The following is a 24,810-nucleotide window of genomic DNA, read 5'->3' as shown; positions in this document are numbered from 1 at the left end:
ATCGCTTTTCCAGCAAGGTCCAGGCCTAATTAACAGTCGGGCATATTTATCATATGGCTTGAGTGCAAACAAACTCACAGCACCCGCATCCCATCTGAAAAAACATCAGAATCAGGAAGGAGCAGCTGTTTAATTTCCACCCTGACTACAGGCTGCAGCCCCTCTCATGTCCTATTACTTTGGGAAAATACTTCCTGAATTAATTTCTGATTAACTTGGATTAGTAGAAAATTAAATCTAAACGTGTTCCTGAGTTGGAGACCGTTTATAAACTACCCCGTACGTGAATATCTGCTTGAAAATGAAAGAGACACGAAGGAAACTTGTCATTCTGAATTTCTAGCAATTAATCTAAACTACTTCATGAACAATTACAGCAAACCTCACCCCAGTGTTAAGGAAAAATCCCAGGGTCACTGAACTCTGATTTTGGGGGCAAATGAAACCACACTTAAAAGGTTTTTCCTGGACTAACTATCCAACCCTAGAACTCGGTATTTTAATCACAGAACACGAATGGCTTCGCTGAACTTCCATAAAATAAAACACATCACTAACAAAAGTCTGCGCAAAAAAGAGGCAGCTTGAAGGAAACTAAGTCAGTGCGTGAGCTCGTGTGAGAGCTCTGTGGGTTGTGTTTCATTTTGTGAGAGGTGGGCCTTGCTCGGAAAGCCCGGTACACGGCACTCCACCTTCCGCTCGCTTCTCACATCTCCCCGAGGGGCGGGGAGTCAGATGTTGAGAGCGGCAAAGGTTTTCACCAAGGTGACCTGCGTGTTGGCATCTGCTTCACTCCGGTTGCTGTCCCTGTGGCCGCTCCTGCTCTCTAGGGCTTTGTGACGGTGCCTCTCCTCCTGTCGTTTCTTCTTCTCCAGGCGCTGCTGCTCCCTCCTCTGTTTGTTGGTGACCTGAAAGAGAAGGCAGGTGAGCTGCCCGCACGGCGACCCCCTGCCGAAGGCAGACACGGGGCTCACTGACAGAGAGAGGGGGCACACACCGCCTCTCAGCAAGAACACAGAAAACCCACCGATCAGACCAGAACTGATGTATTTCCCATCACTGCTCAAATTTCCATTGAAGTTTCTGTCCCCTCGCTGAGCTGGCAAATGAAATCAATTCCATTCTCCTCCTCATCCAATTCACAGTGACCTAAGAAACAGTAACCCTGGTCCTTGCACGAGCTGACGCTCAGACATGCCATCAGACACCTTTCTCTGCATAATTTAATGCCCCAGGGAATCCTCACAAAATCCTCAGAAGCTTAGTGCATCTTTACCTCTGCCTGTGGCTTTTTACATTATGTTGCGTTCTGAGCTCGGAACTGCTTGGTGGAAGTTTTTAAAATAAATTCCAAATTCAGTAAAAAGAATGGTGCCATATACTACTTGCAGGAGGGGGATGTACCACCCTTTTGGGAAGCATTTGACAATTCATCAAAAAGCCTTACAAAGATTCAAATATCCATACCCTTTAACCTGTCCATTCCTCTTCTGGGACTCTACACACACACACACACACACACACACACACACACACACACACGAATAGTAATGCAAAATACAAAGATTCATACACAGAGTTTTCCACTAACGATGACAGCATTTAAGGGAATCTTACAACGTGGGTTACCACGGAAGCACGCAGGCACACAGTGACACTGTGCAGGGAAGGCAGGCTGTAGGGCTGTAGGTGCACACACACAGTAGGATTTCAGGGTATACCTCTAATCCCCACACATACCAAACCGGACAAGCAAGGTCCTCGTTCTGCTTCTTGATATACCCTTATGCTCCCACCCCTGTTTTCTGCAATGACTACTTTTTAAAAATCAAAAGAAAACACTAAAATGAGCTCCGGGCTCCTGCCCCTGCCCCTGCACGACAGCAGCCCACCCTCTGCCCATGCAGCCCCGTTTTTCATACCTTAGGGAGTTGGTTTTTATTTGCTTTGTTGTCTTCACTCGGGCTGGCCCGCTCCTTACTGTTTTCAGTCCTGCCTTCAGTCAAGCCCTGATTTCCAAAGATTCTCGTGCCACTGCCACCCTCCTCCCATAAAGGGTCGCATGGCTTGGGCACGCGGCCGCCGGACTCTAGGTTCTCCTCTGCATCTTCCAAAGAAAGACCTTTTATTAAAATCACAAACCTGAGATCGTTACACAACGCGTAACAACGTACACTGTTAAATGACTCCAAAATTACCTGCGTGTGGAGAGCAAGTTTCCTTGAAGCAAAATTCTAATATCAGTACAATGGGGAATACAGGGGGGGAAACAATTGGTAATATTTGGAAGATAAATTTAAAAATAACCTGCTGACCAGCCTTATCATTGGCTTCCCACCTGCACAGTGTTTTACTAGATTAAGTCACTTTTTAACATGTGTTAAACATGTGTTTTTAGGGGGAAAGCTTTCATTTGCACCCAAAAACCAGAAAGGAAACAGGCTCTAAACCTGTGCTGTCCCATACAGCGACCACCAGCCACTTGCAGCCATTTAAATTAAAATTAATTAGGGGTGCCTGGGGGGCTCAGTTGGTTAAGCATCGGACTCTTGGTTTCTGCTCAGGTCATGATCTCACAGTTTGTGGGTTCGAACCCCACGTAAGGACTCCGTGCTAGTGCATGGAGCCTGCTTGGGATTCTCTCTCTCCGCCCCTGCCCCTCCCCTGCTCACTCTCTCTGTCAGTCTCTCTATATCAAAATAAATAAAATAAAAATTTTAAAACACTTAAAAAAAATAAAATTCAATTACAATTAATTAAAGTTATATAAAGTTCAAACTTTAATTCCTTGGTCTCAGCCACACATGTCAAGCACACACCACACTACACGCACAGGCACCACACACAACTGTCGTAACATCACAAGGACCAAGTTACTTACAGCTTTCTAAGAAAGCACAGCAAATATACAAAGTGGATGATAAAATGTTCAATCACACAGACGGCTGTACTGCCAGGAACAGTATCTGGCACGTATCTGGCAATATGCATTGAAATCATTTTAAGTAATTAATGTGAAGAAACAGTGAGACTCCACATCCTTTCTTCCTTCTTCTGAGTCACAGAATTAAACCCAGTTCAAGTAAAAAAAAAAAAAATTCTGATTTATCACCAGTTGATAGATGGTAGTAATCTAAGTATTTCCATCAGAAAAGTAACTGATTTTTCTTTCCATTCTATTTCGGTTATCATTTTGGTTTCATAAGGGATTCTTTCGAAAAGAACAAAGTCTTCCTGACCCTGTGCATCCCGCCACGACGGGGTTAAGTGGCCTTTTCACGCATTCCCCTGGGACCCTGCACCCACACCACTCCAATCCGTTTATTATATCAGTTTACTTACTTCTCACCCCCATCCCCACCTCGACCCCAGATTACCTTCTCCCTGATGCAGGGCTAGGACCTAGTAAATCGTGCCCACGTGTAGAAAGTGCTCAATAAACAACTGCTGGTGAATGAACAAATGACAGTATAATTACCACCTGTGACTTGATTAAAATTAAATGTTTGGAAAATCACCAATGTAATCAGCTTGAAAGCTTATGAATATCAATCATGGACTTACTATTTCTTTTCCCCTGGTTCATCTGAAGCATGGCAATTATTGCAGATTCAATATTATAATTTTCAGCTTCCAGGTTCTGGACTATCAGGTTAAAATCCTATCCAAGAAACAAAGGAACACTTAGGACTGGGCACGTCCTTCCACCAACTGCATACACAAAATGACGTAATGGTGAGACCTGAGGCATGGTCTGAAGACCTTTTCCATTTAAAAAAGGTCTTAATTTTCAACAAAGCTGGCCACCAGAAATAACCCTTTAATATAAATGAATTCCTTTAGAGAACTGCACTTTTACTAGCATAAACACTGGTCAGAGGAAAAAAAAATCCACATACTTCTTAGGATTTTGAGCAGTATTACTGGGTAAAGTGTAGCAAACAAGAGAAAAATGAATAAACAGCTCTTGGCACTGAACCTAATCAGGCCATGAACCTACAGGTCATGAACCTATTTTGGCCCCTCAGGTGTCGGCACGCTAGGCTGGCTCTACGAGACTGGCAGGTGAACCAGGCCCAGCAGTGCGTGTTTAGCCGCCATTACTGCAGGACAAAGACACTGACTGAACACCCAGTTGCGGTGCAGACTTTCTGGACGGCATCTTCTACTTCATCTCTCAGGTCATCGTCGAGGTCACCTCCCTTCGTCTTCATCTTTTCCCTTTTATCCGATTCATCTTGATGGAGCATCTGAAACTAAAGGAAATGCAAAGAGTAACGATCATGGAACACTAGCAAATTACATTCAGAATCTTCAACACAGGAAGACACTCTAATCTCAAAATCATCCTATTAAATATTTATGAGGAAAAGATCCCAGGAACAATCTTAGGGGAATAGCAGTGACGAGGCTCAATTTCAGCCAGACACTGAGATTCCAGACCACAAGAGAAGTATGAAAAAGAAAGGCCCAAGATTAGGGGTTCAGTACGAATGGCATTAGAGCTCCTACGTAGTTTCTGGATACCAACATTCTGGTAAGGACTGCCGGCTCGAACAGCACACATTTGTGTCCGTCCACTTCCAGAGCCGGGAGCCTAGTGACAGAAGTTCACCCGATGAGCCTCTGCAGCAGGACAAGTTGTCTGGAAGAAACAGACATACATCTCTCATCTGTGTCCCTAGGCCCCATCTGATCACCAGCAAGCGTTGGTGTGAAGTTCCTGTCCCAGCCACAGTCACAGGTGAGCACAACTCATCCAACCTCACCTACACCACGTGCACACCAGCCCACTCCAGGGAACCTGCCGATCCAACTTCTAAAGACACAGAGAGCAGTTCACTCGGTATCCACGAGGCTTTTATGACCTAAGCTTATTTCAGAAAAGCTAAAATCATTCCTCTGTGGCTGCCCGATCACCTTCTTCCTTTGCTTCCTATTAACACAGAGAGATGGGAAATAGGGAAGGACAAATTTCTACTTGTTTGCACGGAAAAGTAGGAGAATCTCGCAGTGTGCAGTACATTCCTCACAATAAAAAGTGATCTACTATAAAATTATAAAATTATACCCAAACAACTTGGCGATGTGTATCGTCTTTGAAATTTATCCAAAGGAAATAATGTCAAATAATGTCAACTGTAGTAAGGATTTAAGGATTTATGTAAGAGTGCTCACCACAGTGCTACGAACAGCGAATAACCAGAAACAACCTGAGGGCTTCACGGTGTAGGTATAATTAAATAACCATGGTAAATCCATACAATGATGCTTAATTTCCATTAAAGTAAAGAACACAAAGATTTCACTACCGCTATTATTTAACAATATTTTGGAAGTAAGAGCAGATGCAATTAGTCCCCCCCCCCACCCCCAAAAAATAGAAGTATAAAACTGAAAAGAAATAAGAAAGATTATTCCTATTTGCAGATAATATAATTCTATACCTAAAATATATATATAAAAGAAAAGAATCGACCAAAAACTACCACAGACAGAAAGAATTTTGGCAAATCATAGATTTATAAGAATCTAGTATCCAGAATATATAAAGAACTCCTATAATTCAACAACAAAAACACAAACATCACAATTAAAGCATGGGCAAAGGACCTGAACAGACATTTCTCCAAAGACATATGGATGGTCAACAAACACATGAAAAGATGTTCAACATCATTGGTCATTAGAGAAATGCAAATCAAAACCATGAGATAGCACTGCACACCTAGTAGGATGGCCATCATTTAAAAAAGAAAGAATCAGAGAGGGGCGCTTGGGTGGTTTAGTCAGTGTGGCATCCAACTTTGGCTTAGGTCATGAATTTGAGGCTCATCTGGGTTTGAGTACTGTGTCAGGCTCTGTGCTGACAGCTCAGAGCCTGGAGCCTGCTTCAGATTCTGTGCCTCCCTCTCTCTCTGCCCCAACCCGCTCGCATTCTGTCTCTCTCTCAAAAAGAAATAAACATTAAAAAAAAAAAAAAAAGCTTATTAGGTTCTTGGCCAGAATGACTCAACACCACGAAGATGCCAATTTTTCCTGAAGTTAATCTGTTAATGAGAGCCCAATAAAAATAAAGGCAACAGGACTTCTTTTTAATATGACAACCTTATTCTAATACTCATATATAAAACAAAAAACAAGAATATGCAGAAATTATAAAGAAAGAAAATAAGTGAAAAATTCCACCAGATTTTAAAATATACTCTTAATCAAAACAACACACACATGAACAAAGAAACCAGTGGAACAGAATCTACACCCAGAAACAGAGAATTTGATAGATGAGAAAAGGGGCGCTTTAAGTCAGTGGGGAAAAGATACATAATAAATGGTTGGAGTACAATTAGGTAACCACAAGGGAAAACATAAAGTTGGATCCCTACCTTCACACATTTATATGAATATAAATTCCAAAGAGAGACAAGGTGTAATTTTTTTTTTTGAAAAAATGAAACCACAAAAGTACTAAAATAAACTATGGGAAAATTCTCTTTAACCTCGGAGTAGGAAAGACATTCCTAATCATGACCCCTAAACCCAGAAGACATGTAAAAAAAAAAAAAAAAAAAAAAAAAAACAGAAACAAAAACCTTGATTAATTTAACCTCATAAAAATCTAAAACTTCATCACTGCAAAGACCAGTGGGGAAAGAATAAAAAGACAAATGACAGACTGTGAAAAAATACTGGCAACTCATGCCACAGACAGTGGCATAAATTTCCCTAATTTATAAAGGCTCCTAAAAATCACTAAAAAAAAAAAAACAAAAACAAAAAACCTGAATAGGGAAAAAAGTGGGCAAAGAAAATGAATACAGTTCACGAAAAAAAGGAAATACAAATAGGTTGCAAACCCAGGGAAAGATGGATAAACTCACTAATAAGAGAAGCACAAGTTAAAACTGTTAGGAAAAAAATCCTTTCCACGGAACTGACAGAGGTTCGCAAATGTGATACGCTGTGCTGGCGAAGACGCAGGGAGAGGCGCACGCGGAGAGTGGGAGTGCAAACTGGTAAAGCCTGCACAATACCTGTCACAATTATAAATACACACGTCCTCTGATGCAGTGAGGACCTTCTAGGAATTTATCCCACACACGCACTCGTACAAGCGTGAAAAGACGTATATATAAGGCACCACATGTTCCTTCTAAAAGCGGAAGTGTGAAAACCGCCTAAAAGTCCGCCAAAGGGACTGGTCAAACACGTGACAGTGCCTCCACGCAGCAGAATGCCGTGTGGCCACTGAACACGGTTTAGCAAGCTCCTTATGCACTGCGGTGAGTGAGACTCCAAGATACCTTCCATTTGAAAAGCACGGCGCACAACAGTATGTGTAGGATGCTTACAATCGGGGGCAGAGTGCGTGGAAAGACCGCAAAAGCCAAATACGTGCACGTGCACGCACACGTTTGCTTCATGGGGAAAATATCTCCAGGAGATTTTATGACCTACGGATAACGCGGGTTGCGTTCAGGCAGGGGAACAACACTGGAAGAGCGATTTCACTTTATTTTTTAAAATTACAAAGAAAGCATGTAATAATGTGAGAAGAGCCTCATGAAATCAGGTTAATTGAACAGAGTGGGAAAGGAAACACAGCTATATCTAAAACACCAGAACAGTAACAAAAATTGTGCCAGTGTGGTTGACCCTGTGCACTTTTTATCACAAAAGAACACGGAGGCCTCACTCACATCAGTCTGGAGATGGGCAGGTGCTTCCGAGTTGTCATTGAGCCTCCGAACGCTGTCATAGTGCTCTCCGCACCGATACGCGATGTGTAACTCCCGCACGCTGCTCTTCTCGGTGCCACGAATCTGCAGGCAAAAGAAAGGGGACAGGGATGCCAGCGAGGATGGGGAAGGTGTCTACTGGGGGAGAGAAACGCCACTTGGATTGTCTAGGAAGGCTAGCCAACAGGCTCTATGCAGACACGAATTCAGGGTATGCCCGGGATGTGCCAGAGGGCTGGACTGGAAGAACAGGTATCTGACTGCAACAAGAGATTTGGTGCTACACAGCTGGACTGTGGGCCCTGTGTTTTGAGCCTCTGATTTAATGTGTGGGGAAAAAATAAAGACCTTCTCTAAAAAAAAAAAAAAAAAATGCTTAGGCAATTTCTGAATTCTCTTTTCTCCTACCCATGTGGCCGTGTAAGTATGCTTCCATGTGCTTAATGGTTAACTACACAGAAATACATCCATAGGAAAACACATAATCAAAAGTCAGGGGCAAATTTACAATGAAATTAAATAAGCTCAAGTTTGGGGGGTGGGGGTGGGCACCCATCAGCCCCTCAAATGCACAGGCCCCTTCCAGGATGGAAGGGTTGTTCCAGGATGCAGATTTGTTGAGCTTGAAGCTCAAACAACTTGGGGCTCTGAGAAAAAGAATACAAAATTACAAATATTAAATTGCTACAACTCCTCCCAAGACCTTGAAAGGGGACCATAAAAATGAGGGACCAGACATTTAGGTTTTATTGGCTTCACAGTACCTCTACCCATCATTCAAGCAAAAATAGCATCTTCCATCAACCACATAGGAAGAAACATTAACAAGAACAAACTCCAAAATCTCCCACTCAAATCAATTTTGAAACAAAATTGTATGTAGTCCAGCCCCGAAGGCATTACTCCCAAGGCAGTCTTTTGTGAATGTTCCCATGGAGCACAGCCGGACAAGAATGGGGTGACGGTCCAGCCCCGGTATGCCCCCCAGAAAACCACCACCTCCACCGAAACTCTGAAGTTTTTCGGAATCCCGCCCCTAAAGAGCCCAGTAACCGTTTCTTTGTTAAAACTCCAAAACATCAGCACCTCCTTGTTTTTGCTGGAAGTCACAGGTAGTAAGATACTATGTTACATTTATGTATCACTTTCTATGCTACACATGCCTCTATGGTTCACAGAAGCCTAAGCTCCTTTGGACACCAGGAAAACACGCAAGCTTCAGCACCTCCATGGTGTGAGTGCGAGCCTACTTGTTATTGACGCCAGAGCTCCTACCCAAGACAGTAGCAACCAACGCAGTTTCAATTCTTAAATGGTATAAGATGCCTCACTGGGGAGGCGGAAGATGGGGGAGATCCAGCACAGAGTTCCATCATACGGCAAATATACTTATTTTAAAAATATATTTCGGGGCGCCTGGGTGGCTCAGTTGGTTAAGCGTCTGACTTTTTTTTTTTTTTTTTTTTGATGTTTTATTTTTGGGGATAGAGAGCACAAGTGGGGAAGGGGCAGAGGGTGAGGGGGACAGATACGAAGTGGGCTCTGGGCTGACCGCTGACACCAGTAGCATGTGGGGTTCGAACTCACGAACTATGAGGTCACGACCTCAGCTGAAATCGGGGAGTCGGACACGCAACCTGCTGAGCCACCCAGGCGCCCCAAGCATCCGACTCCTGATTTCAGCTCAGGTCGTGGCCTCACGGTTCATGAGTTCGAGCCCCACATCGGGCTCCGTGCTGAGCGTGGAACCTGCAGCCTGCCTAAGATTCTCTTTCCCTCCCCTCTGGCCCTCCCCTGCTCACACACACACACTCTTCCCACCCCCCCCAAAAAATATATATATATACTTTCAATGTTTAGCAATCCATGAGAAAGAACACTACAGAAATGTATTTGGAAATAAAATTTTAACTATGCAGAATTATCTTCTACAAGCACCTAATTTAAAAACTTTAAAAAATAGTTATCAATGGAGGGAAAGGCAGGCTGTGTGGTTCCCAAGTTGGCACAGAATATTTTTCTCCAAGAATAGGGTCATTATTCAAATATTTCAAATATTCAAATGATTTCAGTGACTTCTGCTGAACAGTAAAACTTTCATGACCAAAACTTGGGACAACAAAGGCCATAACCAGTATTCTTGGCTCAAAGACCCTCCCTAGAAAGAGAGAGGCTCACAAAATATGAGCGCGTTCCCTGGGGTCGGTACATCTTACAACACCGCCCCCCAAAAACGACACCTGCAGTCACCGGCTTCCTCCTGCTCACTGCACCCTGCACCAATCCACGGAGTGTCTAATTTACTTTGTTGTAACATAATTTCTTTAAAGAATATTACGACAGACACAAAAGACTATCTGCTTCCATTTGTACGACATTCCGGAAAGGCAAAACTACAAGACGTAGATTAGTGGCATGAGGAATGGGGAGAGGGAACGGGTGACCGCAAAGGGGCATAAGGAGACTTCTTAGGCTGGCGGAAATGTCCCACCATATGTTCACAGTGGGACCTGTGTCTCTCAAAACACCTGAAGTACACAGTAGAGAAGGGTGAATTCTGCTACCTATATATTGTATCTCTATAAACTGTATTTTTAACGAGCAGAGGCTAGAAACAAGCACTTTCAGAGGAATATATGCGTGCAGGTGGTCTATGGAAGAAAATGAGAAAAAAAGTCACCATTGCCTTTACGAGACGAATAACATACAGCGATACGTGACTGTGTAAACGTGCATATGGACATGACTACATGTGCAGAGGTGCTTTCTTTCTGTAATTTTTTTTTTAACAGAGGTGCTTAAAATGTGTTTAAAACCACGGTGACACGTCTCTTGTCGGTTGAGTATGAATGTTTTCAGCTGTTTTTCAGAGTTTATGTGAACGCCTAACATATTAACAGTAATCACGATTCTCTCTGGATAACGTGACTCTGGGTGATTTTTGCCTGACGGGCTTTTCTGAAATGTCACCGTTTTCTATGATTAACATGTTTCGGCTAATTAAAAAAGGAACGGTTAGAAATGGGGGAGTGGCGGGAAGGAGGACTGACAGGAGTCCTAGGCACCGTCTTTAGGAGCTGAGCCGCAAAGTGAAAGGAGCAGCCTGAATGCGAGGGGCAAGCACAAGAGGGTGGTGGCCTGGAGACCCTTTCCCCCGGGCCTGTGACCTTCCAGACTTGAATGCGTGGTCCGATGGACCGTTTGGCGGAGGTGAGGTTAACTTAGGATACCAAAGGTAAAGACAAGTGAAAACAGTTGAATGGACAGGTACTTCACAACAGGGGTGGGGAGGCCATCTTGAACATTTGTCACAAAATCTTCTCTGCCGTCGAAAAACTACGAAAACCGTTACGCATGCCTGAGCAGAGCACGGAAACAGAGGTTGACGTCCTAAGCCATGAAATAAATTCTGTTGTTCAGAACTCTGTTAGCAAGGCTTATTGAGTACATCTGGTTTGTGTTTCCCTCCACCTAAAAAACAAAACATACACGTGGAATACGCATACTCCAAACCAGAACGTGTCTGCACTAATCCTCTCAACCTCCCCTCTAATATTTTTAACAAAGTCATCTAAAGTATTTCCACATTAGGCTCTCTACCCTCAAACTACCCAGTTAACTGACCGCTGAATTATATATATGTATCTCCCTCTCTCTCTCTCTCTCTCTCTCTCTCACACACACACACACATGTATGGTTATTTCTTTTAGTTTTAATTCAAATTCCAGTTGGTTAACATACAGCGTAATATTAGTTTCACGCGTACAACTTAGCGATCCGACACTTACGTGCGACAGCTGGTGCTCATCACAACAGGTGCATCATCCCCATCACCTTGCTGAATGATATTTTAAAGGTCCCTGAATTATACTTCGGACTCCATTTGTACATGGCCCGGGGTTTAAGTCCAAGCCCCTGGGAGCTTTCCATCTTGGTTAAGCCTGCGGTCCAAGTGACCCTGCTGCACCATCGCAGGACACTCCCCAAAGCGAATTTATAAATAAGAGCTTAAGATAAATCCCTCAGTAGGTGACCCACCTGCCACAAAGGGGCATTAAGCTGGTGAATCACCACATTCAACTGATGATTTCTTGCAAAGGCCACAATCGCGTCATTGCCAGCAAATGTGCCAGGCTTTGCCAAACTGGCCACTGCAAAGAAACAGAAGAAAGAAAAATGAAGCCTTTATAACGGAAAGATCCAAATGCAAACATGCTTCGCTATTTATTCAGTTCCAAATGGTAAAAGACACAGTATACATTTGAGAAGTCCATCAGCTTTGTCAGAATCTAGGACCTCAGCCGGTCGGACAGGAGTACATCGAGTGCTACTCGGGAGAGAACCAGTCATTCATAAAGAACGGATTCCTTCCTTCCTCCATTAAATGCTTATGGAATGCCTCCTATATCCCTAGCTCTGAAAGACACCGGAAATGCAACGAGAACCAGAGTAATCTTAAATCTGCGTTGATGAGTGCTTATTACGTAGTAAGCACGTCTCCTCCACTCGCCTCTGGATTATTACTCAAAACTCTCTGAAAGAGATTATCCATCATCTTACAGATAAGGAAACCAAGGCTCAGAGAAGTTTATAACTGTGCGCAAGGTCACAGAGCCAGGACATGGCAGAGCTGAGATTTCATCCCAGGCAGTCTGACTCCAAGACCTGGCTCGTGGCCACCCCATGACGCAGCCTGTCACGGTCTGAGCTCAAGGAGTCTACAGCCAGCGGGGAGTCAAATAAGCAGACAGGCACTACTGTGTAAGTGCCGCCGGAAAGGGATGTGTGGTAAAGAATTTGGCCTTACCGGAGAGATCTGGCCTTTGTCCCTGGCAACTGGGTAATAAACCTCTAAGCCCTTGAAATGTCCCAAGCGCAAGGAGGATGGGTCCCTTAGCCACACTTGACAGTTTGCGCTCATGAGGTGACACATGATGGGCCTCTCTGGCCGTGTGGTATTAGGAAGACCGGAGGGACTGGAAGCTGGATTCTCGGGCAATCAATCAATAATATCTACATAATGAAGCCCCAATACTCCAACCACGGAAATTCGTGTGAGTTCCCTGGTTGACAATAAATATTCTGTGACTGTCTAACCTTCCCAGACTCTACCCCTTGGCTAATTTTCATCTGTATCCTTTCCCCGTAATAAGCTATAACTGTGAGTACAATCACCTTCACTGAGTTCTCTGAGTCTTTCTAACAAACCATCGAACCTCCGGGTGGTTTTTGGAAACCCCAGATTTTCAGTTGGTATCTTGTGGAAGACCGTGCCCTCAAACCCCGCCGCTTGGCTAACTCCAGATGGGGACCTCAAGCCCGTCTGGTAGTGGGAGGGGGAGGTAAGGGTATCAGATAAGCTTCTCAGCTGACACGACCGCAGTGATTTCCAAACGGCAAGCAGGAGACAGAAGGGGAAGGGATCATGTTCCAGGCAGAGCGAGAGAGACGGAGACGGAGACAGAGACAGAGAATGAGCTTGCATGCTTTACGGTATGGCAGGAACTCACACTGCTGAGTGGCAGGGGGACAGAGGGGTGGGGGAAGCAGAAGACACAGTGGCAACAGCAAGGGACGAGGGTAGAGAAACAAGAAGAGCTGAAGAGTCTGGACTTCATCCTTCGGTCAGTGGGGAGCTGCCCCCAGGTTTAAGCTAGGGGAAAGATGTCAATAGATCTACCCTATGACCCAGCAATAGCACTGCTGGGCATTTACCCCAGGGATACGGGAGTGCTGATGCATAGGGGCACCTGGACCCCAGTGTTTATAGCAGCACTTTCAACAATAGCCAAATTCTGGAAAGAGCCTAAATGTCCATCAACTGACGAATGGATAAAGAAATTGCGGTTTATATACACGATGGAATACTACTTGGCAATGAGAAAGAATGAAATCTGGCCATTTGTCGCAACGTGGATGGAACTGGAGAGTGTTATGCTAAATGAAATAAGTCCTGCAGAGAAAGGCAGATACCATATGTTTTCATTCTTATGTGGATCCTGAGAAACTTGACAGAAGACCATGGGGGAGGGGAAGGGAAAAAAAAAAGAGAGGGAGGGAGGCAAACCATAAGGGACTCTTAAAAACTGAGAACAGACTGAGGGTTGATGGGGAGTGGGAGGGAGGGGAGGGTGGGTGATGGGTACTGAGGAGGGCACCTGCTGGGAGGAGCACTGGGTGTTGTATGGAAACCAACTTGACAATAAATTTCATATAAATAAATAAATAAATAAATAAGTACATTCAGATGACCACTCTGGCTGCAATGTGGAAAACAAACTCAAAGGGTCAAGAGGCAATGAAACCAGTCCAAAAAGTATTGAAGAAATCTAGGCAAATGGCCACAGAGGCTTGATTTTACGAGGTTGAAGTAGTGAAAGAAAAAACAGTGAGGTACTAATGGATGACGGGGTATGAAGAGAGAGGGAGAGGAGGTCTCTGTACAGTTGGAGAAGCCAGAGTCTGAAGGAAAGGAATAGTCCTAAAAAATACAGCCACAGGCAAGGGTAACCAAGCCCTAAAGAGTTAAGTGTACCATTCACTTATTCACTTAACAAAGATCTTCTGAGTGCCTACCAAGTGGGGGACAGACACAGTCCCTGTCCCTCAAGAATCTCACAGTATAAAACGGTAGACAGGCATTAAAAACACGTAACAGTAAGTATAGTCTCCAACCGACATGTAAATGCCAAGTGCAGACTTCTCGGTTTCCATTCTCTGCTGTGGCAATCAGAGCCACCTCTCAACTCCTGTGATGTCAGATCCTTCCAGAGCACCGACCAACCATCAGGCAAACACAGTGGCATTTCAAAAACACACCTTCCCATTGGACATCTGTAGTCACTGTCACACTGGCAACTGATGGGTTTGAGTTCCTTGTCCTGCCACACCCCCCAAACTACCACGTGACCTTTGCTGAAGGTATTCAGAGTGGAATTTCAAGTCACCAACTAAAAACTCTCTTCATCCAAAATGATTTTAATCGGACTAATGACACAAGTCATTTTATATAACGCTCAACTACAAACCTTGCCCCACAAACCCACACTTGCAAACAGGTGACCGTCTGGTAAACTGGTACCGGCTAGGCCCAAAGGTGAGCCAGGGAGCGGAACTGTCAGAACTCGGTCAAACTACTCATGAGTACGAACTACTCATGGGGGTAAGGGCGGGGGCAGGAGGGGAGGGGGAGTCTGCTGCTGTGTCTCTTTTGTTGCTGGTACCTAGTGAATGAGCCCTTTGCTCGTGAGGAATGAGAAAGGCTTTGGGGTCATGGATAGTTTCCCTCCCAAAGGTCTTCCTTCTGCTGTCTTCTATCTGGCTAAGCCTCCAGCTACTTAGCCATTCCCCAAGCAGAAACTTCAGAATCACCTTGGTCTCCTCCTTCTCCCCTCCTCCCCACCTCCGATGAGACCTGTCAGCCACACTGCCAAACCGGGTCTCGGTCTGGACCCTACTCATTATCCCCAGTAGCTGCCTTGGTGGAGACCCTCTTATGCTTTCATTGGGCCAATGCGGAGAGCCTTCCAACTCATCCTTCTTCTCAGTCTCTTTCCATCCATTCTTGACACGGTTTCCAGACTTAGCTCCCTAAAACACAGAACGATTCTGTCTCCTCCTACGGGACAGATAAGACTCTGACCACGTGATGAAAATGTTAGCTGTAAAACACTAAATATATCAACACCTAGTTTAGTAGATCCTTAAAGTTTAAAAGCTCATATGTACTTTCCTACTAGATTTGAGCATATTAAGAAACTAATTTAAATCACTAACTCACTTGCCTCAAAGAAGAGTGGTTGTGTCTGGGTTTTTGATGAGAAATTAAAATGAGTATTGCTTTTTCTGATTATAAAAGCAATACACGGTCATTTTTAAAAAATCAGAAAAACATGCAGAAGATCATTTAAAATAGTCCTAGTCCCACCGTCCCCAGATGGCTGACATTTATTAAGAACTTATTTTAACTGTATTATCTAATTTAAGCTTTACAAAAACCCTGTAAGTTAGGTATTACTATTACCTTTCCTTTATAGAAGCTGTTGAAAGTGAGTGGAAAATAAGTGAAGCCAAGCACCAACAACCATAAAATGTTAGTATCTGTCCACTTTTCCTAGTGTGTTTCCTAGTGTGTATACCTTTTAAAACTAAGATCAGTCTACATATATTTTATAGTCTGCTTTTACCCCCCAATGAATAAGAAGTCATAAACAACTTTTCAGGTTAATTAACATCATCATTTTTATTAAAGGTACATACGCCTAAACCTACTAGTTCCCAACTGCCTAGCATGCTGCCTATTACAGAGCAAACAAATAAATACTTGTTGCATAAATGAATGCCATATTTTATGTCATCAAACCCCTGGCTGGGAGGGCGGGGAACGCTGATGCATTTAACTACCCAATGCATTACTCCTGGAGGATCCAGCGTCCCACGGTGAACCTACCATGTTTCTCAAAAGGAATGTCATCTTCTACAAAGGGTTCAAAATCTTCCCGCTGCTTTATCATGTAGTCCACGGTCTCTTGTCGGTGCCTGAGATGATTTCGGGAGTGTCCCTCCAATTGATCGCCAAGTGCTCTGAACAGGCAATTGCTATCAAAACAAAAATGTCGGTCAAGACCTTTTAAAAATGAACTAAGTTCATCTGACACTCAGATGGCTAGGCCATCCACGGAAAGCCTTCACACAGAGATAAAGCCTCAACTCTGACAGTGCAGGATTCTTCCCAAAGGCTGTGTGGAGAGCACTAGGGCAGGCATTCAACCACACTACCTTCTTGAGAGGCAACAAACTGGGACCTCATTCCCCACTTACCAGCTGGCTGACTCAGGAGACATTCGACTCCTGGGGCCTCAGCTGCTTCAACACCTGGAGGTGGTGATACGCTACCCGCCTCAAGGCAGGGTCCAGACATTACAGACCATTCCACACCCAAGGACTGGGATTCCTAGAGCCCCTTCCAAAATAAGAAATTGTATCTAGTGCTTCTTTTCTGAAACAAGCTCCAGGCTAACTAATCATTCATCTAACAAAGAGTACCCAAAAGATAGCAATCTGTCAAGTTCCCAATACAAGCAATTGAACTCTACATCCTGTCTGAGTGCTACAAACACAGTGGAGAAAATGAGGACAACACACAGCTGTGCTATGCAACGATACTCCCCTCCCTGGCTCCTCTCCTGCCATCCAGGGAGCCATAATGCTATTCCCGCCAAATGGAAACTTTAAAACACACTGTTTGCTTCTAAAATTAAGATGCTGGGGGGCGCCTGGGTGGCGCCATCAGTTAAGTGCCCAAATTCAGCTCAGGTCATGATCTCACGGTCCGTGAGTTCGAGCCCCGCATCGGGCTCTGTGCTGACAGCTCGGAGCCTGCAGCTTGCTTCCGATTCCATGTCTCCCTCTCTCTCTGCCCCTCCCCTGCTCATGCTCTGTCTCTCTCTGTCTCAAAAATAAATGAAAACATTAAAAAAATTTTTTTTTAATTAAGATGCTGGTAATAAACTTTAAGAGCTATCTTTACTTGGAAACCCCTCAAAGGCTTCTAAAGTTCCAAACTGTATCACAAAACACAGAGCCCAGATACACAGAAACTGAAGTGAGAGAACCACAATCTAGTATCCTTAAAACTAAGGAAATAAGCCACTCAGAAGCCAAACTGTTGCCCAGTCTCGCACCGAACTGTTTATTCTTCCAAATGAAAATCTAGGATAGTCTAATCACAAAATAGAAACTCATCACTTTAGAACTTCAGACCTAAATGTGTAGGAGAAAGAGGTTTTTTGTTTTCAATTCAGAAAAGTGAATTTTCAACGGAAAGCTATAGAGAAGGCAGGAATTTCTTCAAACGTATAAGGATCTTTATACATATATACGTATACATACGTATATATGTATATACATACACGTATATGTATATATATACATATGTATACATATATATATACACACGTGTATATATATACGTGTGTGTATATATATAGTGTATATATATACACACACGTATATATGTGTATATATGTATGTGTGTATATATATACACACACACATATGTGTGTGTGTGTGTGTGTGTGTGTGTGTGTATATATATATATATATATTTGCAAAGGGGAAGAAGAGAATGTAAAGAATGCAGATTCCATAAACTGGAAACCAAGAAACTCTGCGTCAATTTGGGGCAAGATTCTAGAACAGACTGGAATACAGCCATTTCTATACACTACCCTGAAGTGTCTGTTGCTAAGATATTTTCACCCACAGGAAAATAAAGTAAGGTAATGGATGAAACGTTCTCAATTTTAAGTGTTTCTCAAACTTCTTTAAACCATTACTACCTGCCACCTCTAGTCAGTCTATTCTTGAATCTAGTTTAAGAGGTGTGATTCAGCACCAAATTACGTATTTAGTTATTTTACATTAAGTTCATGGTATTCTACAGAAAGTAACAGGCTTTCTAAGAACTTTCAGTAATACGGGCAAGTGTTCTCCATATAAGCCAAAAAAATAGGCTTAGGCACACTGCATGAGCTTGACCAAGTTCATCTACACACTATATAGACAGACACAGAAATACACACAAATGTATACAAAGAAGAACACCTGAAACCATCTTTTAAAGTGCTCTTACAATGTGCCAGGGACTGTTCTAAACAGCACGTGCATTCGATGTGGTTGGTCTTCACAACTCTATGGGATGGGTACTGATACTATCCCTCTAGGGTAACTTATCCATGGTCACAAAACCAGTAAATGGCAGACCCAGGATTCAAACCCAGGCACCAAAATGTTAGCTGTGGTTATCCCTAGATAGTGGAATTAGCAGTACCTGTTAAATGTATTTCTGTATTTTTTTTTCTATATTCACTTGAATTGACTACAAATAAATAGTCGAAAGGAAAAATCAAGGTAGACAAATCACTTCCTTTTCTGGTGACATGGGAAAAGTGAGCAAACGCTATATCGTGAGTGTAGTAGGTACCCTCGGGGGCCCAGCAAGGGCACTCATGATAGCCATAAGAACAGTGCGACCAGAACCCGAAGGCCCTCGAGAAGATCCCCACTGCTTCCTGAGCCCACACCCTCCCCCGTTACCCTCCAGCAGGGCTTCTCCACCCCACACTACTGACCTTTGGGACCCTTCTGTGTTGTGGGGGGTCGTCCTGTATGCTGTAGGGTGTTTAGGAGCATCCTTCGCCTCTACCCACTCGATCCCAGTAGCACCACCACCGCCTCCCTCCCTGTCACTTGTGACAACCGGAACTGTCTCCAGACATTGCCAAATGTCCCCGGGGGGCATTGAAACCATCTCTGCTTGAGAAGCACTGCACTATCAGGATACATGGAAAGCCTTGCATTTGAGCTCCCAAAAATAAGCAATTACATTCAGTAGCATGGAAGAGTTCTGGGTTCAGTAGTTGAGCTCAGTAGTTGAGTAGGAGACAACATCGTTTCTGTGTCTCTGGCCATCGAAAGAACTACAATGGCCTTCTAGGCTGCAATAAGAGTAGTAAATGTTCACAGAGGGCAGAGTCGGGTGGAGGGGCAGGTTTTGTAGTCTTCTTTGAGGTCAGACTACTGCCAGCGTACTACACATGATTTGTCGTTACCACATTTTAAGAGAGACATGTTCGGATGAGAAGTGGCTTTAAACTTCATTCATAATATGAAAAGCATAAACAACTAGTGATGTTTAGCCTAAAGAAGGCTCAGGGGGACATGAGAGCCACCTCCAACTATGTGTCATGATGAAAGGGATGCTGTCTCTGTACAGTAAGACTAAAACTAAAACATGGGAGTTCCAAAGACACAGATTGGGGCAAATGAGAGGAAACTCTGTTTTAGCTCTATGGAAACAGACTATAAACCAAAGATCTTGTAAACTTTTATCTGTTGGCAATCCTCAGGAATTGCCTACATTTATGTGCTGTACAAAACATAGCCAATAGCCACGTGTAACCACTGAGTACTTGAAATGTGGTTAATCGAAACTGAGATGTGTTGTTAAGACACTGGATTTTTTAATAGTATTTTAAAGACATAAAATATCTCATTTAAAATATTTATAGTGATTACACGTTGATGGATTATAATATTTGAGCAAATAGTGGCTTAAATATATATATGAAAATTAGTTTCACCTATTTCTTTTTACTTTTTTTAACACGGCTAATGGAAAATTTTTGAATTACATAGTGGCTTGTTTTATTTCTATTGGACAAGCACCGGTCTAGATCACTGATTCTCAAAAGTGTTATCTCTGACTACTTAAAAACTTATTTGCAGTGAAAATTCTCAGGCCTCACCCCAGGCCTACTGAGTCAGACATTCTGGGGCAATCTACCAATTTAGCTCCCCCAAATGATTCTGTTGCATTCTAAAGTTTGAGAAACACTAGCCTAGAATCTAGACTCCAAATCAGTGGTTTGCAATTACGGCTGCACATCAGAATCACCTATGGACATGTTAAAGGTTACCAATAACCAGGCCCCAGTGCCTGAAATTCTTTAATAGCTGATCTAGGAGAGCTCAGACACTGTATTTTTTCCAAAGTTCCCGAAGTGATTCTATTGTGCCACCACAGCTGAAAAGCACTGAGCTAGACACAGAGCTGCTGTGCAGGGGATGCAGGTACCAATGGATAATTACACAAGATGATGTGTGAAGATCCTTCCATCACTAAAATCCTAGGATTATAAAAACAAAATAAAAATTAGAAAAATAAAATAACTTGTGGGGCGCCTGAGTGGCTGAGCTGGTGAAGTGTCCAACTTCGGCTCAGGTCATGATCTCACAGCACATGAGTTCGAGCCCCGCGTCGGGCTCTGTGCTGACAGCTCGGAGCCTGGAGCCTGCTTCGGATTCTGTGTCTCCCTCTCTCTCTAGCCCTCCCATGCTCACCCTCTGTGTCTCTCTCTCTCTCCCTCTCTCTCTCTCAAAAATAAATAAACATTAAAAAAAATTTTTGTAAGTAAAAAAAATAAAATAACTTGTTTAGGACAGAGATAAATGGCTAAAATTAGTGATTCTTCCATGTTTTAATTTTAGAACACTAGTAATTAGTAATGTAATTTAGGGCAACATTTAGTAGATGCAAGTGGATACAGTTCAGAGAGATGCTACTGTACTGCCTAATCCAATTAGAGATTCTTTTCACACTAGAGCCAATCATGTTTTTAAGGACAACACCAAGGTTAAAATATTTCTTTCTTGTTTTGAAACAACCTAATTTATGTGGGTCCATACAACATGACAAACATGAAGGCGGCCCATGATGCATTACAAAACCCTATAAATAGCTCTGTGATTACTCTGCTAAATTGACTCAACCCACGTAAAGGCTACATTAAAGGACACCGGCTAATTTGTCCCCAAGCACTCAGAGGTTCGAGGATGCTGTAAGTACCATACTGCCTACAACGATTATGCCTCCATAGCTAGACGCTATGTCAGGCTACTCAATATTGGAATCGGACTAGAATGGAAGAGTGGAGGCTGTTGACTTTTTAATATTACCATAACTTTATTCTGTTTCACCAAGAGTATCCCATGAATATGAATACAGACTCTATTGATGCCTACTAACCCATCCCACACACAGGGAACGCCACCCATTGCACGGTGATAAAGGCTGTCATCACCATCTCCAAAAGCGTCACAATACCAGAGGGCCGACCACAGTCCGTCTCATGGTACCCAGGGGAAGAATTTGTGAACAGAAAGCGGGGAGCTTCCTGGAACTCACACAGAGGGAATTATCATTATCATCTTATCTCACATTGTCTCAAGAACAGGGGCCTCGGAAGGGAGAGACACGAACATTCCCGGCAAGCCGGCCTCTGCAGTCTCGCTGCCACTGTTCTACCTTGTAACCTGATACTCACTGTCATCCTAAACAACTTTGTATGTCTCAAAAATAACGTGCTCCTATACCTTTACATACATTACTCTTCAGCCTGAAGTGTTCTCTGGGCACATTCCTACTGGTCCTTCATGACCCAGTCTGAGTAGGACCTCCTCGGAGAGGCATCTAGCACAGTGTAAGTTGCAATAAACATTTGCTGAATGAATGAAAAGGCCTTCCTGATCCCTTCAGGGAGTGCTGGCCACTTCCTGCTCAATGGTACTATGATCAGTCACTGTTAAAAATATATCAAACTGGGGCGCCTGGGGGGCTCAGGCGGCTAAGCGTCCGACTTCGGCTCAGGTCATGATCTCACGGTTTGTGGGTTCAAGCCCCGCGCGGGGCTCTGTGCTGACAGCTCAGAGCCTGGAACCAGCTTCAGATTCTGTGTCTCCTTCTCTCTGCCCTTCCCCTGTTCACGTTCTGTCTCTTGATAATAAGTAAACGTTAAAAAAAATTTTTAAAATATACCAAACTGGACTTGATTTATATTATCCATTCTCAAAGTCTGGCCCAGTTTGGGGGGGGTGGGGGTGCGCGTATCTCTGAGACCCCTTCAAGGTATTCTTGAGTTCAAAACTAGGGTGTGACTTATCTTTTTCTTCTCATTCTCTCACAACTGTACAGTGAAGATTTCCAGAGGCTCCCTGATACATGAGGTTATCACTCTGACAGTTAAGGGAATGTGTTTGTGTATTCTTGTTTCTAATTTTCATTTTACTTTCAAATACAGTAAATGTTGACAGTTATGACCCATAAACAAAGCTCTTTGGAGTTCTGGGTAATTTTGAAGAGTGTAAAGGGATCCCTAGACCAAAATGTTTGAGCCCACTAATACGTTTATCTCTTACCAGGCTGTGAACTCCTTCAGTATTTTAGTCAGCAATGGATTCCCAGCACCTTGTTCAACCAACATTTGCTGAATTAAGTAAAGAAGTACGTTCTCGTGGGGGGGGGGCAGAGTAGAGGTGATACCCCCAAAGTTTCCCATGGCATTATGAAAGCTCCCTCGAGATTTTACAATTCCCTGTGCTGCAATTTCTACTCATAAGCAACCTTGTGTTGAGTACTTCGGTGCCCTGGACACCCTGACACTGAGAATATGTCCACTATAACAGACACCAACAATGCAGTTCCACGCAAGGAACAGTCCCACCCCAATCCCAGTGTAAAGTAGTCTCCTGGCATCTGGTTTATACAGCAGTGTCTTGTGCTTGTGAGTTGGATTAGGATAAGTAAGGCCCAGAGAGTTAATAAACGGTATTCGGTGAAATCAAGGTACTAAACTAAAAGCAAGACACAGCAAAGCAAGACTTTAATTGTAGTGACTCCCCTGAGAAAATGTTCCTTTGAGGGACACTTGGCTGGCTCAGTCAGCGAGCATCCGACTCTTGATTTTTCAGCTCAGGTCATGATCCTAGAGTCATGGGATCGAGCCCTCCGTCCGGCTCCATGCTGAATGTGAAACCTGCTTAAGATTCTTTCTCTCTCCCTCCCTCTCTCTCTCTCCTTCCCTCCCTCCCTGCCTCCCTCCCTCCCTCTGCCCCTCTCCCCTGCTCTGGAAGTTAGGAAGGGACAGGTGAACGGAGGGTGGAAGGAAGGAAGGGAGGGAGGGGGGACATGTCCTTGTGAGAGGCCCAGCTGAGGGTCTAGTGGGCCTCCGTGGTATTTTTATCATTCATTCATACGACAGAACTGCACTGAGTGCCCTCTATGTACCTGGCACTATGCTAGGTGGTGGTGAGTAAAACGCAACCAAGGTCTAAAGCCAAGTGTCTAAGCATTGAGCACATGTAGGAAAGGTGGGATACATAAATTAGGGTCGATTCATAGTCTTGATTAACGAGCCACAATGTAATGTGAAATCCAAAAAAACACTCTCTTCCCTCGTTCCCATGCTTAACAAGTCAGGCACTTCTACACAGCCTTTAATTCCATCTTATTCCTCCCTCTGCCCTCTCTGAGCCCTCAAATGATGGGAAGGACAAGAACAGCTAGGCTGTTATTAATACTGTATCTTCCAGAGTGACACATCCCGGTAACCAGACTCCCTCTCACCTACCCCTGCAATGAGGATGCTAGCTGTTCTCCTCCCCCCCTCCCCTACCTTTTTCCTTCTGCCATCCATGCTCCTGGATCCATAGCCCCTTCCCTTTCCCCATTTTCTCCCTCCCACCCCACTTATTTAGCCTGTGTTCCCTAAAAAAGCTGGCCTTAGATTCCGGTCTAAGCCCCCAAGCTGGGGTAAGCATCAGAGGAGAAAGTGAGGCCCGTGGAAGTAAGAATTAGAGAAGTTACCTTCTGCTCAGTAAACAGCAGGCCCTCACAGACCTAATTTCCCGAGTGTAAAAGGAGGGCAACACCGCACAGTAAGAATCGAAAGGGGCAAAGCGTTATACCACGTGGGGCTTCGCCTCTTTCTCCGTGTCTCAGCATCTTTCTGACGGCCCTACGTGCTGTCCTGCTCCTCGAGGGACGGGCTCCATCTCATTCTTCCAGGTCTCAGCTTAAATGTCACCTCTCAGAGGCCTTCCCGGGCACCGATCTAAAGGACACCTGCCCCAGTGCTGTCTCTTAGGACCACTTCACAGTTTCCTCGTGGCCTCTGCCACCCTTAGGGCAACTGGGGGATTACTCGAGCGTCCCGACGGGAGGGGCCTCGCCGCGCGGCCGCCACCGGACCCCCCGCACTGGGAAGCGTTGGCGCCCGCGCCGCCTGAATGAATGACTGGACGAGAGCGGGCGACGGTCGCCATGCCCGGCGCGTCCCCCGGCGCCGCCTCCCGCGCTCCCGGGCCCGCCTCACCCGTCCCCCGGCACCTCCCGCAGCTTCAGCCCCAGGGCCTGCAGCTGGTTGGCGAAGCTGACGAACTCCTCCTCGCAGCCGCCGCCGCCGCCGGACTCCGGCCGGTTCCGCCGCTCTTTGGCCAGGGCCCGGCGCGCCGCCCGCTCGTCCCGCTTGCGCTCAGCCTCGGCTTTCCGGCTGCCGCTGCCCGGTCGGCCCTTCGCCGCCTGCTTTCGGGACATGGCCGCGGTTCGTGGCCCGCAGCGGCAAGACGGAAAGCCGCAGGACCGCCGGGCGGCCGTCTCAGGTGTCAAGGCAGCGAGACGACGCGGCGACGGAGCCCGGCGACGGCGACGCGGCCACCGCGCCTGCGCGGGCC

The 24,810-nt window shown here is 44.6% G+C and overlaps 1 protein-coding gene across 3 annotated transcripts; it reads right to left on the bottom strand.

Moving 5' to 3' along the window:
- Positions 1–471: 471 nt before the first annotated feature.
- Positions 472–24,810, bottom strand: OTUD3 (OTU deubiquitinase 3). 3 transcript variants are annotated; one of them, XM_045475898.1, is made up of 9 exons: positions 24,453–24,810; positions 16,190–16,338; positions 11,779–11,891; positions 7,701–7,823; positions 4,125–4,256; positions 3,565–3,661; positions 1,923–2,107; positions 1,028–1,149; positions 793–908 (listed from the first exon to the last, which is right to left on the bottom strand). In XM_045475898.1, exons 1-8 carry the CDS (start codon positions 24,671–24,673, stop codon positions 1,057–1,059), a joined length of 1,113 nt encoding a protein of 370 aa, XP_045331854.1. In that variant the 5' UTR covers positions 24,674–24,810; the 3' UTR covers positions 793–908; positions 1,028–1,056. The 3 variants fall into 3 exon arrangements, with proteins under 3 accessions (XP_045331853.1, XP_045331855.1, XP_045331854.1); XM_045475897.1 differs by lacking the exon at positions 1,028–1,149 and having other exon boundaries at positions 472–908; positions 24,453–24,808; XM_045475899.1 differs by lacking the exons at positions 1,028–1,149; positions 24,453–24,810 and adding an exon at positions 16,561–17,080 and having other exon boundaries at positions 472–908.

The sequence above is a fragment of the Leopardus geoffroyi genome, chromosome C1, assembly GCF_018350155.1.
Source record: "Leopardus geoffroyi isolate Oge1 chromosome C1, O.geoffroyi_Oge1_pat1.0, whole genome shotgun sequence".
NCBI classification, from domain to species: domain Eukaryota; kingdom Metazoa; phylum Chordata; class Mammalia; order Carnivora; family Felidae; genus Leopardus; species Leopardus geoffroyi.
This window is presented reverse-complemented; position numbering and strand designations above follow the sequence as displayed.

Bases quoted from the DNA above. Each gene is read 5' to 3' on its own strand.
- OTUD3 (XM_045475897.1), bottom strand. From the start codon at position 24,673: ATGTCCCGAAAGCAGGCGGCGAAGGGCCGACCGGGCAGCGGCAGCCGG. The intron at 7,824-11,778 runs GTGGGTCACCTA...TTTTGCCTGCAG, and splicing joins TTAATGCCCCTTTGTGGCAG to ATTCGTGGCACCGAGAAGAG. The intron at 3,662-4,124 runs GTCAGTGTCTTT...TTTCTTGGATAG, and splicing joins GCACCGCAACTGGGTGTTCA to GATTTTAACCTGATAGTCCA.